The sequence below is a fragment of the Talaromyces atroroseus genome, assembly GCF_001907595.1.
Source record: "Talaromyces atroroseus strain IBT 11181 chromosome Unknown scaffold_4, whole genome shotgun sequence".
NCBI lineage: Eukaryota > Fungi > Ascomycota > Eurotiomycetes > Eurotiales > Trichocomaceae > Talaromyces > Talaromyces atroroseus.
In genome coordinates, this window is record NW_017971436.1 from 681,727 (window position 1) to 693,384 (window position 11,658).

The following is an 11,658-nucleotide window of genomic DNA, read 5'->3' on the forward strand; positions in this document are numbered from 1 at the left end:
AAAAAAAAAAAAAAAAAACACACACACAAACACAACACGATCAAAAAAAGTATTGAAATCCGCGCGCACCAAAACCGACCCTTGACAAGACACCCATCATATCTTCATGAAATGCTTCCAATTTTGATATTAAACAGATAGTTAGCTATAAACCAAATGTACTAAACAGATACGCCCAAAGAAAGCCAAGGAAAACAAAAAAGAGATCGGTATCTTATTCAGAAGGTACCCTTCTCTCAGGCCTTTCAGGCCGGGGTCGCCTCAAACTCTTCATCCGATTCATGAAACCACCTCCATTCTGTCTGATCTCATCTGCACCAATTGATCCATTCGTAGCGTTCCTCTCTAGTGCACCCGTCCTTCTCGGGCTGCTAGATGCCCGGAGCCGGCCAGAAATTACAGTCTCTTCGATTTTAACTCCCTTGGTGTCGTAGGCCTCGTCGTAGTCCTGGAAGAACGGATTCCTCTCATTTGCCCGACTGGATCCGACGGTAGGGCCTGCACTAGATGGGCTAGTTTGCATTGACTCTGGCGAACTTACTCTGACGGTCCCGGTCCGATTGATACCCTTGAATCTATTGGCCAAGCTCTTTGTACGTTGAATGCCACCGTTGGATTGTGGTTGATTCTCTGTTTCGCTTTGGCGGCGCTGAATTGCAGAGCGACTAGCAGGCGTGCCTTCCAAGAAGGTGCTCGTACCAAGACCCATGCTCTCGGTACCATGAATGACTTCGGCTTTCGCCGAATCAAATGCTGCATCGCCCTTTCTAGAGACTGCAGTCGCCGAATAATCCAAGTATCCTTCAGATGTATGGCCGTGGATCAATTCCAAATTGAGGCTTGAGTTAATAGGGCCTGAACCACCAAGAGCCATATTCTTAGAGTCCTTAGGAAATGCTTGCATCGGCGCCTGTCGCGATCCCTTTCTGTTGCGGTTAGGATTGCAAGCGTCGAAGGGACCATCGTGGTGAAAAACTAGAGGGGGGAATATTAGCTATGAGTTTACCCAGTGCCTTAAGAAAGAACGTACCTCCTGTTCCGAAGATCGAGGTCACATCAAGTTTGTCAATCACATCTAGTCGGTAGCCGGGCGTACGCTTTGACCGACTCTTTCCTTCGCGATGGCGTCTTTCGCGTCGACGCCTCTCTTCCTCTGAATCTATCGCCTTTGGCTTTTCCATGATAGAGGATTCGGAGTTTCGACGAGGGCGAGGGGGACGCCCGTCACGAGGTCGCGAAGACCGAGATTCCTTCTTCTTTGGAGGATCGGCAAAAATATCGAACGGATCCTCCTCCCGTCTTTTGTCCCTCGACGGATCCCGGTGCCGTTCCCGATCTCGGATCTCTTGACGAGGTCTGGAGGAAGAAGAAGGTTTATCAGGGCGTGGAGGTGCAGGTCGACGTTCTTTGGGTTTGGAATCGAGCGTAAGATTTTCCTGGCAGTTCCATTATCAGCCAACCCGGACTACGAGGATACATGAATTTCTCGATTCCAAACTCACAAATAGTTCAGCAGTGTTGCCAGCGAAGGGGTGCTTATCACTCGAGGGCGACAACACAGCGCCAGCTGGAGCAGATTGAGGAGACATCATCTCGGTAGTATCCAAGAAAGGATTCGTCGAGCGAGGTCGCTCTGGTCGAAAGTTGGGGGAAACAGGGGAGGTGCTCGAAGGAAGAGTACGGTTGCGAAATGGATTATTTGAACCCAACTGGTTGCTATTGGGCTGAGAGGATTTGTGCTCTGTAAATAGACCAGCAGTCGAAAGATTAGCAATGTGTTTCAAGTCTCGTAGGTCAAACATCTAGTGGAGAGAACAATATGAAACGAATGGGATGAATGCCCTGAGAATATAGAACTATTGGCCAAGGCCGTCATAATCTTCTTTTTCAACAGGCGATTCGCTCATTCACCAGACAAGCGGACGACGGACGATGGAGATGTGATACTTACCAGGCACGGAGAGTGGAGCAAGCGACATGTTGGGGGGAGGCGGGGGGGGGAATGATTTATTCAGAATGGGACACTTGTCGTGTCAGAGATAGGCAGCAGGTGCGGTATTGGCTGCAAGGTAAAGACAGCGGACAAACCACAGAAAAGAAATGAGAAGCAGTCGTCGTAGTGTACTGCGCACGCGACGACAGGCGTTTGGTTCGAGATTAGGAAGGGGGCAGTTGAAACGTGACGTGCTCAGGAGGTTTCAGAAATCAGAGCGGACTTGGCTACGGGCGCAGTTGGTGGACCAGCGTCAAATTAGACGGACGGGCTGGTTCGGCAGTAGTTATATCGGGTAGGGAGCACAGAAGCTTTTATGTATGATTGCCAGAATCGAGCGCTAAAAGGGCCAAGGCACCCCCTGTTGGGAAGTTAAAGTCAGTCAGTCTTCTGAGCGGACGAGACCGAGTGGGTTTCCCAAGAGACGATCGCCGGACGGTTGCTAGCACACGCACGGCATGCAACAGTGCCAATCTCGGGGCCGCTGCAGCGTCTGGGTGGTACGGGAGGGGGCGAGACGGTGAGACGATGGAAATATGAAGGCGACGGTGACGGTGGCGGTGATGATGGAAAGCGAAGAAAATAAAATCAAAGAGAAGTTGAGTTAGTTATTAGCATTAGCCAATAACGGAAAGAGCGAACTAGACTAGCTTAGTAACCGACGTTCTGGCAGGGAGGGAAGGAGCGCATAGGTTAGTTAATCTTAATCATATATTTATTACTCGGCGGTGGGGGAAGGAGCGACGAGAGACCAAGTCGTGAGTAAGTCCCGTGTTTTGCCTTTTTGGGCTGTACCTGTGTCGATGATGTGCGGCGAACCACCTCGTCAGCCTCACCTGCAATCTTCGTCCCTCTCTCACTCGTGCGCGCTATTCTCCGCGCAATCCGACGAGAGCGCTGTGCACTTCACTTTGCTGTTTTCTATCTCTTTTTTTTTATTCCGTTCTTCGCACCTACTAGCTAGCCCATCACCACATGCGGGCCAAGTACTACTTTAAAGGCTAGTGCAAGCCCCCTCAAGCCAAGTAGGAGGGGGTTCGATAGCCGTCGGGTTCTTTCTCCCCAGAACTGCTTGTTTGCGCCAGTCTCCAGGGGTCGCTTAGTCCTGTTGTATCCGAGAGAATAGACCCCTTGCGATATCGGTTCCTGTCGCTTCGATCCGGAATAATAATATAATATATGTTGTCCACGATCTGTCACGTACTCAATGGCAGCCTTGCTTGTCTCACAAGCACATTCCTCCTATGTACGTACTACGGGAGTATAACCATTGCGTACGTCCTCGTGGCAGGGTTAGATCTGCATCGGCATCCCTCATTCCTTCATCTGATACAAAACCTCTCGCGAAGCGTGTGGCAGAGAAACGCTCTCGCATCTGAAAATAAACACGCCCCACGGTGTGTAGGCATGGATTAAAAAGAAATGCCAGCCGTTCAATTCCGGGTATTGCTAAGCGAGGGTCAATGTAAAAAATGCTTGCTTCAGATTCGCATGTCCACATTGTCTCAGTGCTAGACATCCTTTGGGATGGAAGACATGGAAGTTGATGCTAGGAATGTTAGTGACGTCAAAAAGTCGGGACTCATTGACTGAGACAGCATTCATGTGCAACGGTATCAATGCATGCATCCTTGATTTCTGAACGCACTCGCTGAAGCCCTTCTTTTGTGCTGGCCTGGAACATTTGGTCCAGAACTGGGGTCGGGAATAGTCCCTTGCAGCACTCAGTGAGACTATTATGCAGTGCCAAGTAACGCATCCAACTAATTACGTGTCACAATAGCTTGAAGTTCAACGGGTGATTCTGATTCATCCCTGAGGCTTCTCTGAAATTCTAATCTTCAAGTGTTAGCATGTATTAGGTAGGTAGCCACTCACTTCGCACTCGACTGACAGGATAAAGATCGGCGTGGGCGTAAGAGAGAGAATATCATGAGGGTAGTTACGTAGTTTGATATGCAATTTTCTCCTCATTTGGTACCTGTAAGAAGGTCCTCGGCGGCTTGGAAGGGTCAAACTGACAATGGTGGATCACCGGATAATGATATGGATGGAACGCGAAATCATTATTCCGAATAAAGAAGAATAAACCACCATGTGGTCCTACTACCCAGAGATGGTGATGTGCGAACCAACAGCAACATACACCTATTTACAAAAAGAGGTGTCTTCCGGGCGATGTCGCGTGCGTCTGAACTAATTACGCCGAAAAGCAGCTGCTCTGTCTCACCACTTATTAGACCCAGAACCTCGCAGTGCAATACCCAACCATCACTACAAGCAACACCCTCTTCTAGCGATTTTATATTATAACCATGGACCCTCCTCCTCCACCACCACCACAACAACAACCACCGCCGTCTCTCACCAATCCCCGCTTCACATTGGAGTTGGAATTCGTCCTTTCCCTCGCAAACCCCTACTACCTCTCTCACCTTGCGATCAGTTTCCCAAACCTCCTCGGCACATCGACAGTCGACGAGAAGGGCGATGAGGACAGCGACGAAGCCGAATTATCATCATCAGCCTCGGGAAAAGAAGCGCGAGCGTTCCACGCATACCTTGCATATCTCTATTCGTACTGGAAAACACCCGAATACGCGCAGTTCCTGACACATCCCGGCGCGACGCTACGAGCACTTCGCTTACTCCAAGAAGAATCTTTCCGTCGAGATATTATTCGGCCTCAGGTGATTGAGAGCCTGCTGGCCACGCATGGGGAAGACGCTCAGGCAACTACTGCACCGGAGAATGAAGACTCGGTCGAAATCGGCAATGGAACACAGGCATCATGATAATAATACGACCAGCGTATTTAATATCCATTCACGCCATGGCTTTTCCTAGTTCCAGAAGGCCCGGACTACTATATCTGCCTCCCTCCCCATCGTAAATGGGCAGAGGGGGTCTGGATAGTTTCGCGACGATCAACAGGTCGATTACCAACATTGGTGCTACAATCTCCACCACAAACAGATCCGAGGCGAGGGCGACGTTGATTTTGTTTGAATCCTCAGCCTTGATAGCACGTGTCACCGAGGAAAGCTACTCCCCAGAACCCCCACCAACTCATTTGCTTGTACGATACGATGGAAAGGACTGCCGTTCTGGCAATTGGTCAGCTCAACCGCTCAGACACGGCGTGAAGGGTACCGCAGACTGAGCTTAAAGTTCTGTTTGGCAAACAAGATTGTTATGTGCGAAGAAGGGACGTACCGTGGAGGACAGCGTTCCTGATCAGCCACCGCCATGTATTCTTCGTGCCAATGGCCACGTACCTCTGGCTCTTCACTATTACTATTAGTATCACAGCATCATAATACTATCGTCGTACGTATGTCAATTGTGCAAGGTGCATAGCATAAAACTGCCAAAGTCGAGGGTGGAGCGCTCTGCAGCCTCCGGCCAATGAGAGCGACCGGGCCTTGGTCCATCCGTCATCTCCGCCCAGACTCCCAACTTCCCAGGGCGAATTCAGCTCAGAACTTCCAGTGGCTCGCTCAACTAAACCGACCCGTCGCATAGAGATGCCTCCTCCCATGACTCAATATATACGCATATAACTGCATTCCCCAAGCCCTCGCCTTTGCAGGCAACCGAACTCAACAAGGCTCGAGAGCCGGGAGGGGGACACGCGAAAAACCTCGACTACGTAAGGCAGCCCGCTCAACCCGTACCTGTCGCCCTTCCTTATTTACTAGCAGAGTCTGAAGCCCTTGAATCACAGACTTGATCAGATCGGTGATCTGGTAGACAACTACAATATCACACTTTCGCTCTTTATATCGCCGACTCTAAGGAGAACCCTTTCTCTCGTGCTGGCGCAAGTGCCACCCCCCGCTCGCATTTGAACAGCAATCAAGTCATTGCCACACAATCTACGAACATCATGGAATCTGTGCGCCAGTCAGTGCGCCCAAAGCATCAGGTGCTGATTCTGAAGTGCTTTCCTCGCTATCAGAAAGGAGTGCTCGAGGTAAAGCCGAATCCGAGTGAACTCTCCTATCTCCTATACTACGCCAGTACGCGTCGCAGCAAACTGCAGAAGGTGGGCGCTTTTCTGGAGAAGAAAACTGCGCGGGATGTTTCAAGGGGCAGAATAGGGTAAGGAAGAATGTTATATTGTCAATATAGTAATTAGAATGACAAACTAACTTCTGTAGGAATGTCCAGGTCGTCCTCCAAATCCTCACGGCGCTTATCGAGAAGCTGCCCCGTGAGCTACCCCTCTACGGACACTCAATCTTAAATATTCTCGAAACGGTTCTTCGCTCCAATGATATCGCCATGGTGGAAGACACTCTTCAGACGTTTGAGACCTTTTGCAGTAACCAAGACCTCGCAATCCTAGCTGCTGAGCAACGATATGCTACACAATATGAGCGCATAGTTCGAAGCTATGCGGAATTTGCCTCTTCCGAGTCGAGCATCCCGTCTATATCAGCCGCGACTACTCTGCCCACCAGGTTACGCTGGAAGAACATAGGATTAAAGGCTATGAGGAGTATTGTGAGCTCTGAGGCTCTCAGCGCCGATGGCGGAAAACCAGTCACTTTTATTGTGCCGGTCATTTTGGAAAATGTATACGACGGCGGTGAGGATCTCCTCCTTCTGCAACAGACGTCACAGACTACCGAGAAGACGACGCCTGAGCAGGGCAGACGTCGTCGCGCAAGTACAGTAACTGTGCGGACTGTCGATACCGCCGAGGGAAACGTGGCGGAAGCATCCGGCACCACAGCAGATGCCGACAAGGTAGCAGAACTAGAAGTCCGACTGCTTGCGTTGAAATGTCTCGAGCGCATTTTTGTTGTCAGCAGCAATCGATCACAGATACGTACAGCTGCAGGGCTTGTACTACAGTTCATTGTGAGCAAACGTGGAAGTCCACAATCCGAGAAAGCGCTCCAAGATTATGGAAAATGGGCCAATTCATTGATGGATCTCATTACGAAATGGTGCCCAGTTCAAGATCGTTTCATCATTCTATTCACTGCAGTCGAGATCTTGCGGGGAATATCGTCAGATCGGCGACCAATTGGCCAACAGATAGTCATGGCATCGTTGATTGACTCGCTGTTGAAGTCGCCTGTAAACATGATTGGATTAAGTGTTATCGATGTTTTAGTCGGCTTCGTTCAACACATACTGCGTATACTCCAAGCTCCGTCTTCACAGTCAAATTTGCCGACCCCGACTGGTTCTACTACAGATGGAGCGCTTCAACCGAATCCTATACTCACGGGTGAACATGCAGAACTAGTATCTTTATTGAAACAGTGCATTGCTGATCTGGCCACGCACAATTACTATGCCGACCAGATTTCTGACATGATTCGAACCCTTTTAAAGCGAATTCGTCCTTCGGGTCCCCTGGATGTTGCAGCAAGCACGAAGACACCTTCTGATCCCAATGCATCTGCATATCATATTCCTAGCTTGGCTGGCGAGGGTCATGTTGAGAATTATTTCTATTCATCAGCTTCGCGCATTGTCGCCCTTGAAGCAGTCAAGGATATTCTTGAGGTTGCCAATCAGGGCAAAACCACAACAGGTCTGAGCATTGAACCACGAAATAAAGTCGGCATACAGGTATGGGAGGCAACACACTGGCTTTTACGTGACTCTGAGCGCGACGTACGTATTACATATGCCAATGCCTTCATTTCCTGGCTTGAGCTTGAAACTACGAAAAGCGACCTCCAGGTCCCAGACTTGCCTAGCAGCCGACCATCCCGGGTCCAATCTAAGCGAGAATACGATGCGCCTAGACGAACTGCATCTTTGATGCCCACTGACAAAGTGCAGAACCAGGTCTCGTCCGCTTTTCTGCAACTTTTACATCTAGCTTTATACGAGACTACTTTCGAATATGCGGAAACCAAAGAGGATATCCTTGTTGTGTATGCATTACTCGTCACGCTCGTCGAACACCTTGGCGTCAACGCTGTGCGGTTTGGGCTCCCTATGGTTTTAAAACTGCAAAGTGACTTTTTCGGTTCAACGGTTTCTCAGGTAAACATTGGAAGTCTTGTCTATGGCTACTTGAACGCACTAGTTGGAAAGTTTGGCTTTGAGGCCTCCAGAGTTGGTAATGAGATTCAGAGTGAAATTTCTAGGCGAAAAAGTCATGGGGTATGGCTTGAAATGGTTCTACTTCCACCTGTTTCGCCGGGTCAAATACCATCTCCCGCCTACGACAACCTTCCTAGGCCAGCTCCTCAGGAGCCTCTTCGGTCTTTTACTTCTGTAGAGGAGCTTGTTCAACACATCGAAGTTGGTTACGTAACCTCACTAATGGCGGCGCTCCAGAATGTTCCTGGCTCTCCAGGTAAGCAAACTGCTTCTTCTCAAAGTCCTGGGCATGGATATTTCGAAGCAAGTCAGAATCCCCCGACCCTACCTGCAGATGTAAAGGACGATATGCTCTCGATCTGGTCGAAAGAGGCTTGCGTAGCGGTTTTAGAAAAGGAAAAGACGAGGGCATCTTCTGTGGCTGGATCAAAAAACGGCAACTCTATCAGGCGAAGCCATGGCAGTCATCTTAACGGATACGGATCTCAAACTCCTAATGACACAGGATCAACCTCCAGTCAATATGGTTATAATAATACGGCTGCTTTGGGTGCAGGTCCCGGCAGTTCGTCCAGTTCTCGAGCTTACCGCCGACCATCCAACCGAGCGGAGGGTTCTCCTGGTGTGTCGAGTAGAGACTCTACAATCCGTGTCAATGACTTGAAAAGAATGTTGACCGTAGCGGGAAACTCCAACGTCCGTCGATCCAGTCCGCTACGAGGCCGTCTAGATGCCACAAGTAATAGCAGCATCCTAAGCTCAAGCAGCGAGAGCTTTGTGAGCGGGACATTTTCGGCATCTGACTTTGATGCAGGAAGCAGGCCGCAATCTATTCGAGAAGGGTCTGAGACGCCCAAAGCTTCGTCTTCTTCCTCCAGTCAGATAGGCGGTAGTGGCTCATCTGAGTACAACCATGATGTTATCCCGCCAGTGCCTCCTCTTCCTTTGGGGCTTGTAATACCTGGTGACTACCCTGATAGCAGCTCATCAAATATATCCCGACAGAACTCAACACGTTCTGATGATGGCCGTTCATCTGGCTCACCCAGTCAGCTGAAGTCTGGCGGTCGATCAACGGCAGCACAACTAGGTCAATCCTTGAGTGGAAAAAGGACACGATCGATCAATAGTCTTCACAAGGCAACTGGCCTCAGGCAGCAACAACAGCAGGCTTCCCATGCATCGTCACCTACTACTACTGGTTCTGATGACATCAGGCGCGACATTGAGAAACTCCTCGACGGCGTTCTGTCGCCCGATAATAACAGCAACACCCTGAAGTCTATTGATCCAAGTCAGGGCATTACGCCAAGGCGAAAAACTAGTGGCATTGGGCGTCCTCCATATTAGATTGATCACATTTGCATGTTCGTTTCTCTTCGGTGTATGCCTCTTTGTAATTGATCCCAAATATTCTTTGTGCCCTTCTTTCTTTGTTGCCGATTTCGAGTTGTACATATCACTTCTTCTGCTTTCTTTCTTTCTTTCTTTTTTTTTTTTATCTTTCTCTTGTTCAGATTCTCTTGGTGCTCCATACCTCTTCCACTTCTGCTTTTCCTTTGTGCATGGGAATGGTATATTCCTATAACAAGCCGGCTGCTGCATGCCCCATCTTTCATATACATACATGCATACATACATACACCCCATTGGATGCCTGTTTATAGAGGGAAATGAATCATTATTACCTACATTTCACTTCTGAACTATAGGGAATGCGTTGCAGCCTACGAACGGGGAACTAGTGACAAGATCTCATTGAGGGCAATCCTTTGTAAAAAACACAAAGAATCTGCATCTTTTGTTCAATGACTGTCCAGGTGATCTTATAAGCCAAAGTTTTCCTCTCCCTCCTCCTGTCCTTTCCTTCTTCCCCGTCACTTTGTCTATCCCTGATCATGCTTTTCACTTACTTTTAAGACCTATATGGCACCTACATGCAAAGGAAGCTTGATAAGTCCCGTCAATGACTACGTCTTCTCGAGACCAGCACGATGGACGATCTGAAGTGTACAAATGGCTTCTTCTCACCACATACACAGGAACGTACTTTTGGAATTGGCGAGACGATACCGCCATGGAAAACATCCGTCGTGACATTTTGGACACATGGTCCCCTGAGCCTGCCAATCCACTTGGTCCTTTCTAGTTACGAGCCTCATCCGGAATACAATTTGGGACGATATCCAGAAGTATTGGCTCGGCCTTCCATCAAAGCTCCAAGCCCGGATACCTCCCGATTTCATGTTCCGTGCAGCCAGTTAGGCAGATGAGGTGTGGCCCAAACATCTAGCTGGATTATTCAATGTCCTGCAATAAGAACACAGACTTATTAGACCGAAGCCGACTTCAACACTCTTGTCACTACCACACCCGCGATCCATGAACCTGCCGACCTAAAGGCTTACTTCGCGGAGTGGGCTTTTAGTTGAAAAAGCCCAAGTCAAACCTCGGAGAGACAAACAAACGTCTGCATTCGGCTATCAGGTGTACAAACTCTTTGCATAAGCAAACATCATATCTATCCATGATCTAGCGCTATCACGGCGAGGAAACCCATAGCAAAGATACCCAAGACCATCATACACGATGTCCACGAATCGCCTGTTCGTCCTACCGATCGCCGTGGTATGCTATATTTGATGCCTTGATTCTCGCATACTCGCAAAGGAGGGAAGCACTGGAGCGAAAGAAAGCGAGGTATACACGTCCATCATGCAGCTGCAAAACAACCACGCCTAGTAGATGAGACTGGAAAACGCTGTTTGATGGTCACATATGAAACCAACCAGTCTATGTCATGAGGCACTCCAGGGCTTGCTTGTAGGCTCGGCAGTAATGAGAAAACTTCTCTTAGTCTAAAAATGTCTCAATTACTTAGGAACGATTCGTCCCTCGTTGTGTACGACCCGACGCTGTAAACCATCATCCATCCATGAATACTTGTAAGGAAATCCCCCCCCCCTCTTCTATATTTTCTCCCCCATCTCTGCTGAAAGCTCTTTTTATTCGCAATCTCTAGACTCATAATTCTAGTTCATGGCTTGTATTCCATTTATTCAATACAATTCTAGCAATGCGCCTACAACCATTGTGCGGTTTTGGGAAGCCTCCCTCGCCGCGCCTTTGAAAAGGTACAAGTCCTCCTCCCACGAAACATGTCAGATGAAGGAATTCATACAAGATTCCAGAAAGCGTGAGGAAGAAGCTCAAGTTTCACAGGAAAAATAACTACAAACGGAAGATCGGAGACATTGAGGACTTGGTTGAAAGACAGAGAGTAGTTGCACGAAGGTATCTAGACAAGAAAGCTTGAGAATGCTCTTCGCGAACAGTAACGAATACCATCGCCAGCTCTCTGGGTCAGGTCTACGAAAGGATTCGCTTGAAAAGCAAAAGACTCCTGCCCAATGTGCTCTCTTGATTTTCTGCTTCGTTATTTTATTATTACCAGGTCCAGGCATGCACTTGTGCAGGTTCGCAGGAAAGGAATTAACGTAACGGAATTCAGTCTCGTAGAATTAACTACATAGCTACTAAAGAAGTCTAATTCCATAATTCCATAATCCCATTTTATTCATAAGATTTTC

The 11,658-nt window shown here is 48.6% G+C and overlaps 3 protein-coding genes across 3 annotated transcripts in view; 2 read left to right on the forward strand and 1 right to left on the reverse strand.

Moving 5' to 3' along the window:
* Positions 1 to 1,979, reverse strand: part of UA08_04117 (hypothetical protein) — a gene marked incomplete at both ends in the record, with an annotated part of 3,659 nt that extends 1,680 nt beyond the window's left edge. Inside the window, 5 exons of the mRNA XM_020266404.1 lie at positions 70 to 145; positions 230 to 975; positions 1,031 to 1,436; positions 1,503 to 1,741; positions 1,952 to 1,979. Of these exons, the coding sequence (XP_020120828.1) occupies positions 70 to 145; positions 230 to 975; positions 1,031 to 1,436; positions 1,503 to 1,741; positions 1,952 to 1,979 (1,495 nt within the window). The remainder of the gene's footprint in view (positions 1 to 69; positions 146 to 229; positions 976 to 1,030; positions 1,437 to 1,502; positions 1,742 to 1,951) is intronic.
* A 2,329-nt stretch (positions 1,980 to 4,308) lies between these two features.
* UA08_04118 (Mediator of RNA polymerase II transcription subunit 31) lies at positions 4,309 to 4,788 on the forward strand (the record flags this gene model as incomplete). Its single annotated transcript, XM_020266405.1, has 1 exon — positions 4,309 to 4,788. One exon carries the CDS (start codon positions 4,309 to 4,311, stop codon positions 4,786 to 4,788), a length of 480 nt encoding a protein of 159 aa, XP_020120458.1.
* A 1,094-nt stretch (positions 4,789 to 5,882) lies between these two features.
* UA08_04119 (hypothetical protein) lies at positions 5,883 to 9,418 on the forward strand (the record flags this gene model as incomplete). Its single annotated transcript, XM_020266407.1, has 2 exons — positions 5,883 to 6,097; positions 6,157 to 9,418. The coding sequence occupies 2 exons, from the start codon at positions 5,883 to 5,885 to the stop codon at positions 9,416 to 9,418; spliced, it is 3,477 nt and encodes a 1,158-aa protein (XP_020120830.1).
* Positions 9,419 to 11,658: the final 2,240 nt, after the last annotated feature.